Genomic DNA, 14,619 nt, shown 5'->3' with positions numbered 1-14,619 from the left:
CCATTATAGCCTTTGTTGAGTTGGATAAATAGAGATTCCTCATTACACATATGGGAAGTCGCTCCACTATCTATTATCCATTCGCGATTAGATTTCACGATCATAGCAGTTTCTGTTGCACCCATGCAATTTGCTTTTTCCTCAACACCGCGAGAGTTTTCCTCAAATGACAATTTTGCTCTACATTCGCTGGCTTTATGTCCTTTCTTTTTACAACGAAAACATTTAAAAGTCTTTTTGAACATACCTTCAGCTTGAGTTTTGTTGTAATTTGAACCATATTGATGTTGCTTTCTTGCGTAATGTTTAGCTTTCATTGCAGAATCTTGATCTAACGCATTTTTATCACCAATTTCCAACAAACGCGCCTTCAACACCTCAACTTTCGGAAATTCGTTTGCAGTATCCACGGCAGCCTTAATAGCTGAAAATTTCTCTGGCAATGCATCTACAATTATAACCGCAAGAAGGTCTTCATCCAATTCAACACCCATTTCACGAATCGAAGCAGCACAAACGTCGAATTCAATTAAAAATTCCGACACGCTCTGGTTTTCAGACATTTTGAAGTTTAGCAGCTTCCTGTAGCACTCTATCTTCTTTCTGATAGTCTTTCGATCAAAAGTATCTTCCAGATGTTTCCACATTTCACTTGATGACTTGATATGTCTCACCATACTCACTATGTTTGCTTCCAAGGATATCAAAATTTCGGCTCTTGCATCCATATCCTTTTCCTTGAATTTTTTCAGGGTCTCCATCTTGGTTTCAAATTGAGTTCTCTGCTCACTCGTTGCATTTTGAGGTAAAATTGGAAGTTCCGGACATTTTTCTTCACCCATCACAATATTCAGCAATCTATTTTTATGCAAAATAGCCTCCATTTGCGTTTTCCATGTCAAAAAATTATTGCCGTTGAACAACGGAATGTGTCCATTAAACGTAGACATTTTTCAACAGATCAGGATACACAGCTTACCAATTCCAAAAAATTTTTCTGACCTACAGAAAATTTCAGCCTTTGAATCGCTTTTCCAGGTATACACAGATTCCCAATTTAACAATTTTTCTGTCCAACAGAAAATTTCACCTTTTGAATTTCTGTTCCCGGTACACAAAGCTCACCAATTCAATATTTTTCTGACCAACAGAAACAACGGCCTTTGAATTGCTAGTCCAGATTATGTAGTTTGAATTATTCTTATTTGCTCAAAATTCGCGTTATGAGTTCTGGGCCCATAACCTATTGAGACAGAATATGTACGCAATGGAATTTAAATGTGTGTGCTTTATTTAAATTCAGTATACAGAGTGATATGGAAAATGAAAATTATTTTTTCAATACACAACAATTAATACTAAGGTAACTTAATCAAATTAATTATGTTGAACTAAAGTAGAATAACATAAAGTATTTTCAACATAGTCCTATGTGCCCTGTCATGACATCAATAGCCCCTCCTTCTTACTTCTTTTCAGTAATCGCCTCGTCTTCTTACGATCTGATCTGAATTCGTTGTTCCACATGGTTGCGTGTGCATTCATCGCCCACGCTCTTAACTCGGACTGCATCGACCCGAAAGGCTTCGGGTTAACCAAGCTTAATGACGGCAGTCCTCTTGTCTTCACCGCCAAATCGTCTACACTTTCATTTCCCTTTACTTCGTTATGGCCCGGGACCCAAACGATGCATTCCTCAGAGAAGACGTTAATCTTCTTCTCACACTGCAAGACTGTTCGTGATCTTACCGTCCTGGTTGTTATTGCCCCTTATGGCAATTTTACTGTCGGCAAAGATGTTCACACTCGACGTCCTAGCGTTCGCACCACACCACTTCACGCATTCCGTGATCGCCCGGATCTACGCCTGCAGCGTATTAAGGTCAGACAGTCTTAAACAGATCTCAGTCCCTGGGTTCTCAATGTAGACCCCCCGGTCCACTCTGTCCTCTAGCTTTGATCCAACCGTGTAACATGATCTTCCAGATGGCAATACTAGGGTTCCGTCAATCCAAGACAGTGCCGATGAAAGCAGTGCCTCGCACTCGACTTCAAGGTTCATCTCAGGTATCCGATCGGAAACCTCTTCCCTCCTTTCCAGGTTTCCTATCGTCGCCTCAATTATACCGCGATGGTATGAGCTGCTCCCATTCTCAATCCATTCTCCCATCGCCTTCAGTCTCATAGCCGCAGTGGCTGCCTCACACTTAATCTGCATGTCAATGGGTCCGATATATAGAATGGTCTCAAGTGCCCTAGTAAGCGTGATCCTCATCGCTCCACCTATGCCAGGACAACACGTTCTCTGAACCTCTTTTATGGTCCTTATGTTTCCTTATGTTGTATGGGTTTCTCCAAAGCAGTCCAACAAACTACAATACTTAGGCGTAAGAAAGTATTGGTTCAATCAGGCTCCTGTAGAGCCAGTGGACTATCCTAGGATACAGGCCCCATTTTGAGCCTACGTCTAGTCTACATAGTGACCAACGTCTGGAAACGTTCTCAGTACGCTCCTGAATGTGGCACTTCCAATTCAGTTTCCTGTCCAAGATCACACCTAAATATTTGACCTTGTCAGATATCGAAATCGTCTTATTAGGGAAACGTGGTGCTTTAAGTTGGCCCACCTTCGTCTATCCCTTCCAGCATTGAGGAGCGAAATAAAAACACGTCCGCTTCACTCTACGACTCGTGACCTTCCTTACCCCTTAGAAGTATTATAACATCGTCTGCGTAGTAGACGGGCGATAAAATGCCCCCTGTGGCGTGCCCTGTACCACTTTCTCCCTTATATGTATGTCATGGGACTCGGTCCGGTACTGGTATAAGGATTGGATCAATGTGTCGGTCCGCACATTATTAAACGGCCCCCGATGTCAATGCATACCGCCAGTGTGTATGTCTTGACATCGTAGGATTCTTCTATTTTATGCATAACCTCGTGCAGGGCAGTCTCCACCGACATACCCTTGATATAGACATGTTGTTGGTATTTGAACAGTTCGCTGGATGTCTTACTTTTTATAAAGGGGTCCACAATACGTTTCATGGTTTTGAGTAGAAAGGACGTAAGGCTTATGGGTATATAAGCCTTTGGTGTTACATAACTTGCCTTGCCGTATAAACACCACCCTTGCCTCCTGCCAGGCCTTCGAAGTATATGCAAGTCCTATGGACGCTGTGAAAATATTGGCCAGATGAGGGGCCAGATAGTTTGCCTCTTTTTGTAGTAATGCCGGAAATATTCCATCAGGTGCGGGTGACTTGAATGGTATGAAGCTCCTCAAGGATTCCTTCACTATAAATTCCGTTAATATAAACCTTCAATCAATGTCATTATTCCCAGATTCAGGTGTCTCCGTGAGTCCCGTCGTATCCTGTGAAAAATGGGTTTTCATTAGAAGCCTCAACATGTCCTCCGTTGTCTCTGCTCTCACTCCCATGTCGTCTAATAATGTTTCAGTTTGGAGAGAAAATATGTTACATTATACAATGACCTTTAAATACCCAAGGCTAACAATCGTATAAAACGATTCTTTCTTCTTCAAATAATTGTTTTTATACCCTTCACTATAGGATGGGGGTATACTAATTTCGTCATTTTGTTTGTAACTACTCGAGATATTCGTCTGCTAACTTTCGCACGCTAACTTTCGAAGGAGTAAAGATAGCCGCTTGAAATTTTGCATAAATACTTTTTATGTGTGTAGGTCGATTGGGTTTGTAAATGGGCCATATCGGTCCATGTTTTGATATAGCTGCCATATAAACCGATCTTGGGTCTTGACTTCTTGAGTCTCTAGAGGGCGCAATTATTATACGACTTGGCTGAAATTTTGCACAACGTGTTTTTGTTATGATATCCAACAACTGTGCCAGGTATGGTTCAAATCGATCCATAACCTGATATAGCTGCCATAGAAACGTATCTTGGGTCTTGACTTCTTGAGCCTCTAGAGGGCGCATTTCTTATCCGATTGGAATGAAATTTTGCACGACGTGCTTTGTTATGATATCCAAGAACTGTGCCAGGTATGTTTCAAATCGATCCGTAACCTGATATAGCTGCCATAGAAACCGATCTTGGGTCTTGACTTCTTAAGCCTCTAGAGGGCGCACAACGTGTTTTGTTATGATATCCAAGAACTGTGCCAAGTATGGTTCAAAGCGGTCAATAACCTGATACAGCTGCCATATAAACCGATCTTGGCTCTTGACTTCTTGAGCCTCTAGAGGGCGCAATTCTTATCCGATTTGGCTGAAATTTTGCACAACGTGTTTTGTTGTGATATCCACGAACTGTGCCAGGTATGTTTCAAATCGATCCGTAACCTGATATAGCTGCCATAGAAACCGATCTTGGGTCTTGACTTCTTAAGCCTCTAGAGGGCGCAATTCTTATCCGATTTGGCTGAAATTTTTTACAATGTTTTCTCCCATGACCTCCAATGTACATGTGAAATATGGTCTGAATCGATATATAGCTTGATACAGCTCCCATATAAACCGATCTTCCGATTTTGCTACTTGAGCCCCTTCAAGGTGCAATTCTTATCCGAATTGACTGAAATATTGTACAATGACTTCTACAATGTTTAGCATTCAATTATCGTACTCTAACCTGATATAGCCCCAATAATATAACAGTTCTTATTCATTATTCATTGTTTGTCTAAAAAGAGATGCCGCGCAAAGAACTCGAGAAATGCTTTCCATGGTGGAGGGTATAGAAGATTTGGCCCGGTCGAACTTAGCACGCTCTTACTTGTTTTACACTCCAGAAGTTGTTTTTTTCCCCCTAATAGTGAGAAAGTAGTTCCTTTAAGCTAACTTATTGCTATCTTGAGTTAATTGCTGTATTCATTTACATCTACCTTCCTTCGCTATAGGTCTCTCTACTACCACCAAGCAATTTACCATGTTAATGTGATTTCATAAGCGCTTGTATGTTGTTTTCCCCCATCCTTTTGCGGTATTTGTAGAGATGTAGCATTTAGTGGGGACTTTTTATGTTATTAAGTGGGAATATGTTTAAACAAGGATACAACTGATCAAATATCAAAATGCACTCTGTGCATTACAGCTACTTACCCGTGGCCTGAAGCTTCCAAATGAAATCCAAACGATAGGTGGCCTCCGTCTGATGACTGTGGAATATCAGGGCAAGCATAAATGCAAAGAGGAAAATTAAATCAATTATGTAACGCAGAAGAGCCTCCTCATTACTGATGCAGCGAAGACGAGCACAGACACACGCATAGATATAAAGCATCGAGAGGCGTCATTATACCATGCATGTTGCATTCCCAAGAGGGCGCAAAATATTGACATAGCCGGTAGTGGTAACAATCATCAACAATCACAGAAAGAGGATGCATTAACAACAGCCAACAGGATGGCATGGCATGGCATTCATTTATTCCAGCAGCAGTTGAGAGATATGCGTTTCCAAGGATGTGAATTCACGCGCCAGCCCAGCGGACATGAACAATTGCATTAATTCCATGCAATGGGTGGATAATGAGGATGTTGCAGTTAATGAAGGATGAGAAGAAAAACCGAAATAGAAGAGAAGACAGAAGTTTTTTACTGAGTTAAAATGCCAGAAATAATATTAAAAAAACTATTTTAATTCTTGTGAACAAGCAACAGCCTTGCAGCTGTTGCTGCTGCTGCTGGGAGTTAAGGTACGTGCAGCTCTATGTTTCCTAGGAATGTAGTGCGAATTAAATTACCTCATTTCCAGTTGGCAAGCTTGTGGCAAACCTAATAACCCCAGTCAAGGGAGGAAATGTGCAAGAAACATTTTTTGCATACTAACCAACGAGAGAAGATGCGGTGGAACTATAATCAAATTTAATGCCAACCATAAGACATTGAATTTGCTTGGCAAAATGGGGGAAAAGGAAGCACTTGCAATTTAACCAATAGGGTGTTAACGGCAAGTGTGTGTGTGTAACACACACAGACAAAATGAAAAGCTATACACAATTTTGTAGTGAAAGGGAAGGAATGACGAAAGCGCCAATTTAATAGCGTAAACATTACTATGAATGAGAGACTTGTTGGTTAATAATTTTGCACAGAAAATTTATATACATGGAGCTATTTGGGCAATATAGGTTCGTTGTTGTTGTAGCAGTTTATTGTGTTCTATTTTTCGTCTGCTTGATTCTGTAGAGTGTCAAGATCCAGGAACTCTGCGACTAAGATGGGGTGCGTCCAAGGGAATCTGGGTCTGAGCCCAGTGGGTCTGATTGGGCAGTTAAATAGGTGACGTGTATCGTGCGGGCCCTGGTTACAATCGGGACATACATCTTGCACGTCGGCATCAATCCTTGCTCTGTAGGAGTTGAGGCAGCTGCATCTGCCGGAACGTAAATGAGCCAGACCTACTCTGGTTTGCCGGGAGAGGTCGATTTCTTCAGGTGCAATGGGAGGCGGTCGTTCTCCAAGGACTACATTCACCGGGTAGCCATTTACCGCATCTGCTGCTGTGTCTGCTTGAATGTTGTCTAGACCTGCTTGATATGCCGCTTGATCTAGAGGTTCTCTCTTATAGCGCTGAACCTCACGCTCCGGATCATGTAGATCCACCTTAAGGCTTCTGGGCGGTGGATATCTATCCACAAGATGATGATTTGGGTGGTCTCTGCGATAACAGTCCAAAAGGTATTGCTTAGACAGCATGTAGTTATGTCTTCGGATTGGTAGGATCTTTGTCTCCTGATGGAGGTGGTGCACATGATAATTGAGGAGACAGCCCGTCAGTTTGAAGATCGGCATTTTGACACAACTGAATATTATTCTACTGCGTATCATATAGCTGACGAGATCACACTGGCGCTGCATAACTTACCACAGACCGGCCAATTGCTTTGTACGTGGTCAACAAGGTTTCTTTGTCTGCATCCCAAGTGCTGCCAGCAAGTGACTAAAGGACCTTGTTTCTACTTTTGACTGTGGCCTGTGGGGAGAATGTGTAAGAGCTGTGAGGCCAAGTATTTTAGGGCACTTGATGATCGGAATCATTTCTCCATCGACCATCACAGTCAGCTCAGTATTCACCTTACGCGTATTTGTAGTGAACAATGTGGCTGAAGATTTGGTGGCAGATTCCTTGCAGCGAAACATGAGACAAGTTTGTTGAGGTAGACGTTCAACCTATCGCAGATGTCAACAATGGGTGGGGGGCCCGATGCCATGATCGTACAATCGTCGCATATGATACGATCTCTATGCCGTCTGGAGGGGGTGGAATGGAGGATAGGTAGAGGTTAAACAGTGCCGTAGATATCATACCACCTTGGGGAACTCCCTGTTTCACTCTACGGTGCTTCGACTTCTTATCCCTAAATTCCACAAATGACTGGCGACCATCGTTTCCGGCCTGCCTGGAGGGACGTGTTGGCGATGTCCTCAAATAATTTGGCATGGCTGACCGTGTCGAATGCCTTCGATACGTCCAGTGCCACGAGGACTGTCCTATCACATGGCCGGGCTGATTGAAGCCACGGCGAATGTGTGTGGTGATGGCATGCAAAGCGGTTGTTGTGCTATGCAGTCTTCGAAATCCATGTTGATGCTCGGCGAATGGAAATTCTCCTACGAGGCTCTGGAGGAGTAATGCCCCAAGCGTCTTTGCCACTGGTGAGAGAAGGGAGATCGATCTGTACGTCTCCCCCAAACTCGGGTCTTTTCCAGGCTTTAGTAGCGGGATCACTCTGCCCATTTTCCAGACATCGGGAACTATAAGAGTGTTCAAATACAGGTTGAGGACAGTGGTGAATCCAGATTCTTCAACATCAATGTAGAGGTTCCGTTGGGGCCCAACGCCTTAGATGATTTGGCGCCACGTATGACATTCGTAACTTCGCCCACGGTAAATTGTGATGGCTGTTTATCGGCTCGGAGACCACGAATACGACGAATGGCTCTCCTCCTTGCCCTGTCTCTCTCTCGGGATGCACCATAAATTGACGGTTGAACAACCTGGCGCATCTCATCGGATCAGTCACGGTTATTTCGCCAAAAGTGACTGAGGTCCTGTCATCCCGTCTACCGGGGTTCGAGAGTGTCTTAACAGTAGACCACAGTTTGGTCGGCCGATGGTGAAATTTATGGGGTGGTGGTCTGACCCCAAAGAGATGACGGCTTGCCAGGATACGTCACTCAGGAGCTCAGGGGATGCAATGGAGATGTCTGGCGAGCTGCTGCACCTCCTCGTAATCCTATTGGGGGCATCCTCATTCACCGTGCAAAACGTGGAGCTTTCAATCTGCTCTGCCAAATGCCACTCTGGTCGTCACATAGTCCGACGACGAGGAAGCAGAAGGCGACGACGATGACGCTTGTGACCCACTGCTGGCTATGTTCGCACAGCACCTTGCGACATAACCAGTATGACTATACTCCCGTAATGAAGTGAGGCCAGAGCAAGATCGAAAATATACTCACTCCAAGCACCGGTTACACCTCACCGACACCGACCTATGATGGAGGCGATTCTCTCCAAATGTGGCAGGAAGGAATTTCTTATATCTCTTGACTTTACTGATGATAGGGTGTAACTTAAGGATATTACCTACACTTCTTGAGCGTCTAAGGGCGCAATCCATATCCAATTTGGCTGAAATGGCACATCACATACACTCGACTCCAAATCAGGGTATCAAATTGGCACTCAACTCTCAGAAAGCTTTCATGTGAGTTCAAAGTTGTCTCGATTGATTTTCCTGAATTTTTTCAATGTAACAACTGAATCTTGCAATGTGCTCATAGACTACCATATCTTTGCCATCATCCTTAAAAGCTACTTTTTTTGATGCACTAAATCTTTTAAGAAAACAACTTTAGTAACCTATCCACTTTCCTGTAATTCACACATTTCAGTTGTAATAATGGCCCTCAAACTTTTGGTAGTTGTATGAAAAGTTTTGCAAAACTTACTCCAATTTGTAATACATTTCCTCCTGCAGCAAAAAGTAAACGGAAAAGCCCACATAAAAAGCTGAAGCCATGATCAATAGAATCAACTTTAGCAAAATGCGAAGAACTTGATAAATAGCACAGGTCATCATCGATATGAGAGTCAGCAGTAAGAAAGTCTAAAAGGCAAAGTAAGAAGAATGAAAGAGAAAAACAGAATGTGTTGAATACTTTGCTGTAAATATTTTTTTATGGGTGTTATTTTCTTAAGCTTCGTAAACTTACATTAACGGCTAAATAGTAATCACAGTAAAAGTTGTCCTTTCCGGAATCTACTTCCGTCATCCTTATCCATTTATCTTCGGTGGGTTGTGTTGCATTGTAGCGATTTGTAGTTGATGCATTTGCCAAAACTTCCGCCATCACATCTTTGCTGTATTTGAGAGTGCTATTGTCGATGCTAGTGAGACGTGCGGCAGAAGATGGGGGTATGACTATGACTTCCTGGAACTAAGTGAAAAATTTATACAGTTTTAGAATCAAACTAAAAGAATATATAACAAGTAAAAGCGTGTAAAGTTTGGCAGCACCGGTTTAGGCAAGCTGTGGTCTTTCGTAAATTTATTGTGCATCTCGAGCCATTCGTCACATCTGTAGTCTCCGAGCCCATGTACAGCCATCACAATTTACTATGGGCGAAGTTACGAATGTCATCCGTGGCGCCAAATCATCCATGGCGTTGGGCCCCCACCGGAATCTCTACACTGATGCTGAAGAATATGGATTTTCCTGGAGTTGAGTACCTTACTACTGTCCTCAACCAGTCTTTGAACACTCTTATAGTTCCCGATGTCTCGAAAATGGGCAGAGTGATCCCGCTTCTGAAACCTGAAAAGGATACGAGTAAGGGGGGTGTTGTACAGACCGATCTCCCTTCTCGCACCAGTAGCAAAGACGATTGAGGTATTACTCCTCCCGAGCCTCATAGGAGAATTTCCATTCGCCGAGCATCAACAGGGATTTCGAAGACTGCATAGCACAACAACTGCTTTGCATGCCATCACCGCACACATTTGCCGTGGCTTCAATCAGCCCAGGCCTTGTGATAGGACGGTCCTCGTAACACTGGACCTTTCGAAGGCATTCGACACGGTGCCAAACTATTTGAGGACATCGCCAATACGTCGCTCCAACCAGGCCTGAAACCCTGGGTCGCGAACTATCTGTGTAATCGCCAGTCATTTGGGGAATTTAGGGATAAGAAGTCGAAGCGTCGTAGAGTGAAACAAAGAGTTCCCCAAGGTGGTGTGATATCACCGCCATTGTTTAACCTCTACCTATCCAGCCCCTCCAGACGGCATAGTGATCTTATCACCAAGGCCGAGTGATATCTCCGGCACTGTTTAACCTTTACCTACCCTCCATTCCACCCCCTCCAGACGGCATAGAGATTGTATCATATGCGGACGATTGTGCGATCAGGCCCCTCACCCATTGTTGACATCTGCGATAGGTTGAACGTCTACCTCAACGAACTTGCGTCATATTTCGCTGGAAGACATCTGAAGATATCTGCCACCAAATCTTCTGCCACATTCTTCACTACAAATACGCGTAAGGTGAATGCCGAGCTTACTGTGATGGTCGATGGAGAAATGATTCCGACAATTAAGTGTCTCTTACACTTTCTCCCCACATGCCACAGCAATTTGCAAAAGTCAAAAGTAGAAAGAAGCTCCTCAAATCACTTGCCGCCAGCACTTGGGGTGTAGACAAAGAAACCTTGTTGACCACGTGCAAAGCAATTGGCCGGTCTGTGTTAAGTTATGCAGCGCCAGTGTGGTCTCGTCAGCTCTGTGACACGCAGTGGAATAATATTCAGAGCTGTTAGAATCTGTTAGAATCAGAATGGAACATTGAGATGTCCAAGACTTCTCGACATCCGATCCGAATGTGATCCATATTGGTCCATATTTGGATATATCTGCCATATAGAAGCTAAAGTTAATTGCTAATCGGCTTGGCCTCTTGAGAACCTACAGGGAGTCATCCTTAACCTATTTGAACGATATTTTGTATAATGGGTATTTAGGTTGAGTAAATTAACCTTTAAGGATCCCGGCAATCCTTTCTTGCTAACCATAGAGTGTTAGCCGAGAGCAACAGGGAGACAGTGAAACTACTGAAACAGATGTATTATCCTGGCAGCCAAAAGAAGTTTGGCTATCAAAATATCGCAATACCAATGGACATTGAGTAAAAAGTGCACTAACAGAAAAAATACATTGCAAAATCATGCACAAATGGCGTCATTATTGTCATTATACTGCCATATGAGGTTGATTTTGGTAACGCGACTTGCACAGTGGGATTGAATTGAAAAAAAAACTAATAAATAAATATGCCATTTGAGAACGGTTAGAGATAATTTTTGGAAATGGTTAGAACTGAGGTGTTATCGAGATCATGTGCAATTCAAGGCACTAGGTGGTCCGGGCGCCCCCTGGCAGTATCCCAATGTTGGTAACCTCCGTATTTGTGATCCGATTTCCATAATTCTTTTCTTAAGGATAGTGCTCAATCCCTATAAAAAAAAGTTCACTTGAGGTATAACATATCTCTACTGGTTGCGAGGATATTCGACTTTTAATTTTTATACCCTCCACCATAGGTATACTAATTTCGTCATTCTGTTTGTAACTACTTGAAATATTCGTCTGAGACCCCATAAAGTATATATATCCTTGATCGTTGCGACATTTTATGCCGATCTAGCCATGTCCGTCCGTCCGTCCGTCTGTCTGTCGAAAGCACGCTAACTTCCGAAGGAGTAAAGCTATCCGCTTGAAATTTTGCACAAATACTTCTTATTAGTGTAGGTCGGTTGGTATTGTAAATGGGCCATATCGGACCATATTTACATAAAGCTGCCATATATACCGATTTTGGGTCTTGACTTCTTGTGCCTCTAGAGTGCGCAATTCTTATCCGATTAGAATGAAATTTTGCACCACGTGTTTTGTTATGATATCCAACAACTGTGCCAAGTATGGTTCAAATCGGTCTATAACCTGATATAGCTGCCATATAAACCGATCTTGGGTCTTGACTTCTTGAGCCCCTAGAGGGCGCAATTCTTATCCGATTGGAATGAAATTTTGCACGACGTGTTTTGGTATGATATCCAAGAACTGTGCCAGGTATAGTTCAAATCGGTCCATAACCTGATATAGCTGTCATACAAATCGATTTGGGGTCTTGACTTGACTTCTTAAGCCGCTTGAGGGTGTGAGGTGTCTTGTTATGGTTTCCAACAGCTGTGCCAAGTATGGGTGAAATAGGTGCATAACCTGATATAGCTGTCATATAAACCGATCTGCGATCTTGACTTTTTGAGCCTTTAGAAGGCGAAAATCCTTCCCGATTTCGCTGAAAATTTGCATAACGTGTTTCGTTATGACTTTCAACAACTGTGCAAAGTATGGTTCAAATCGGTCCAGAACCTGATATAGCTGCCATATAAACCGATTAGGGGTCTTGACTTCTTGAGCCTCTGTAGCGAGCAATTCCTATCCGATTTGGTTGAAATTTCGCACAACGGCTTGCCCTAAGACCTCCAACATACGTGTCAAATATGGTCGGAATCGGTCTATAGCCTAATATAGCTCCCCCATAAAACGATTTCCCTATTTTACTTTATGAGTCCATAAAGGGCGCAATTCTTATTCGATTTGGCTGAAATTTTACACAATGACTTCTACTATGGTCTCCAACATTCATTCCATTATGGAATCGGACCATAATTTGATATAGCCCCAATAGCATACCAATTCTTTTCTTTTAGCCTATCCTTTGCTTGCCTTAAATTAGACCCTCCCCCTTACCCAAATTTTCAGAAACGCCAGATCTCGGAGATAGGTGGTACGATTTAAGCGAAATGTTGTGTGCTCTCATATAGTACCCTAAAAATACAAATTTGTTATCCAAATTTCGGATAGGGTACCTAGGGGGCCGCCCCACCCTAAAACCTACCAAACATATATTAAGATAAATCACGACAATATGGGACTCAAATGAAAGGTATTTAGGATAAGAAAACGTATCTGATATTCAAATGTCGGACCAAGAGTTAGGGGGACCACCCCCAGCCCCAAAACACCCCTAAATCGTACATATTTACCGAGCATGGCAATATGGGACTCAAATGAAAGGTATTTGCGAGTAGAATACGAATATGATATCCAAATATGAGACAACGTTTCTAGGGGTCCACCCCTTCCCCAAAACACCCCCCAAACAGGACTTATTTACTGATCATCGGAATATGGGGCTTAAATCTGATATTCAAATATGGGACCAAGTGTTTGGGAGGCCGCCTCTCCCCAAAATCATCCCCCAAGGGGACAAATGTACGACCATAGCAATATGGGGCTCAAATGAAAGGTCTTTGTGAGTAAGGCACGAATCTGATATAAATGGAAAAGTGTCTATGGGGCCACTTTACCCCCACAACACCACCCAAATAGGAAGTTTCTGCTGCTGGCTCAAATAAGAGGGTTTTTAGACTATAACACGAATCCGCTATATATTTTCAAGGCCAACTCACTGAGTGGCCGCCCATCCCCCAAAACACCCCCCAAGCCGGACATTTTAGCCGACTATGAAAATATGGGGCTCAAATTAAAGGTATTTGCGAGTAGACCACGTATCTGATATCAACATTAGGGACCAACTGTCTAGGAGATGTCCCACCACCATAATAACCCCCAAATAGGACGTATTTGCTCACCATGACAATTTGGGTCTTAAAGAGAGTGGAACTAAATATTTATAGTTTTTAGGGCCAATATCCCAAACCGGACATATTTGCTGCCTTTTGCAATACGGATTTTAAATGAGATTAGAAAAGGAATTTGATATCCAATTTTGAGGGCAATGGCAATATGGGGTTCAAATAAATGATATATAGATATATGAGAATAGAGCACGTTGTTGATATATTTTTCGGGTTTAGTTTTTTAGGGGACCGGGCATATTTATCGACCATGCCAATGTGGAGCTTAAATGAAAGGTGCTGGGGGGTAGAGCAAGAATTGATACCCACTTTCGGGACCAATTTTCTGGGGGTCTACCCCTTTCCCAAAATACCCGACAAACAGCAATTTTTTACTGACCATCGCAATATGGGGCTCAAATAAAGGTATTTGGGAGTAGAATACGAATTTGATATCCAAATGTAGGACCATGTATTTAGGGCGTCACCCCTTCCCCAAAACACCCCCAAAGGGTAAAATTTTTCGACCATGCCAACATGTGACTCAAATGTATTTGAGATTAGAAAACAAATTTGATAACCTATTTTGGGGCCATGTGTTTGGGGGACGACTCATCTTGTAAACTCTCCTAAACCAATGGCAATATGGGGTTTAAATAAATGCTATTTGAAAGAAGAGCACGATGCTGATATTTTTTCAGGGCCAAGTGCCTGGGGGACCACCTCACCCCCGAAAATACCCTTAAATCAGATATCATGAGAATATCGGGCTGAAGTAAAGTATTTTAAGAATGGAGTACACCTTACACCCAAAATTTAATTCGTAGACCAATAAAGATCATATGGGATTCAGATAAAGGCACTTATCTGTTGTTAAACTGTTTGTCAAGCGATATATTATTTTCGTAGCATGGTAT

General features: G+C 42.7%; 1 protein-coding gene across 1 annotated transcript in view; it reads right to left on the bottom strand.

The window, feature by feature from the left end:
- The window catches only part of LOC106093461 (uncharacterized), a 308,595-nt gene that overhangs the window by 34,602 nt on the left and 259,374 nt on the right, over positions 1–14,619 (bottom strand). Inside the window, exons 22-24 of the mRNA XM_059368504.1 lie at positions 9,214–9,438; positions 8,950–9,107; positions 5,092–5,225 (exon numbers count right to left, since the gene is read on the bottom strand). Coding sequence (XP_059224487.1) covers positions 5,092–5,225; positions 8,950–9,107; positions 9,214–9,438 — 517 coding nt within the window. The remainder of the gene's footprint in view (positions 1–5,091; positions 5,226–8,949; positions 9,108–9,213; positions 9,439–14,619) is intronic.

The sequence above is a fragment of the Stomoxys calcitrans genome, chromosome 1 (genome assembly GCF_963082655.1).
Source record: "Stomoxys calcitrans chromosome 1, idStoCalc2.1, whole genome shotgun sequence".
Lineage (NCBI taxonomy): Eukaryota > Metazoa > Arthropoda > Insecta > Diptera > Muscidae > Stomoxys > Stomoxys calcitrans.
This window is presented reverse-complemented; position numbering and strand designations above follow the sequence as displayed.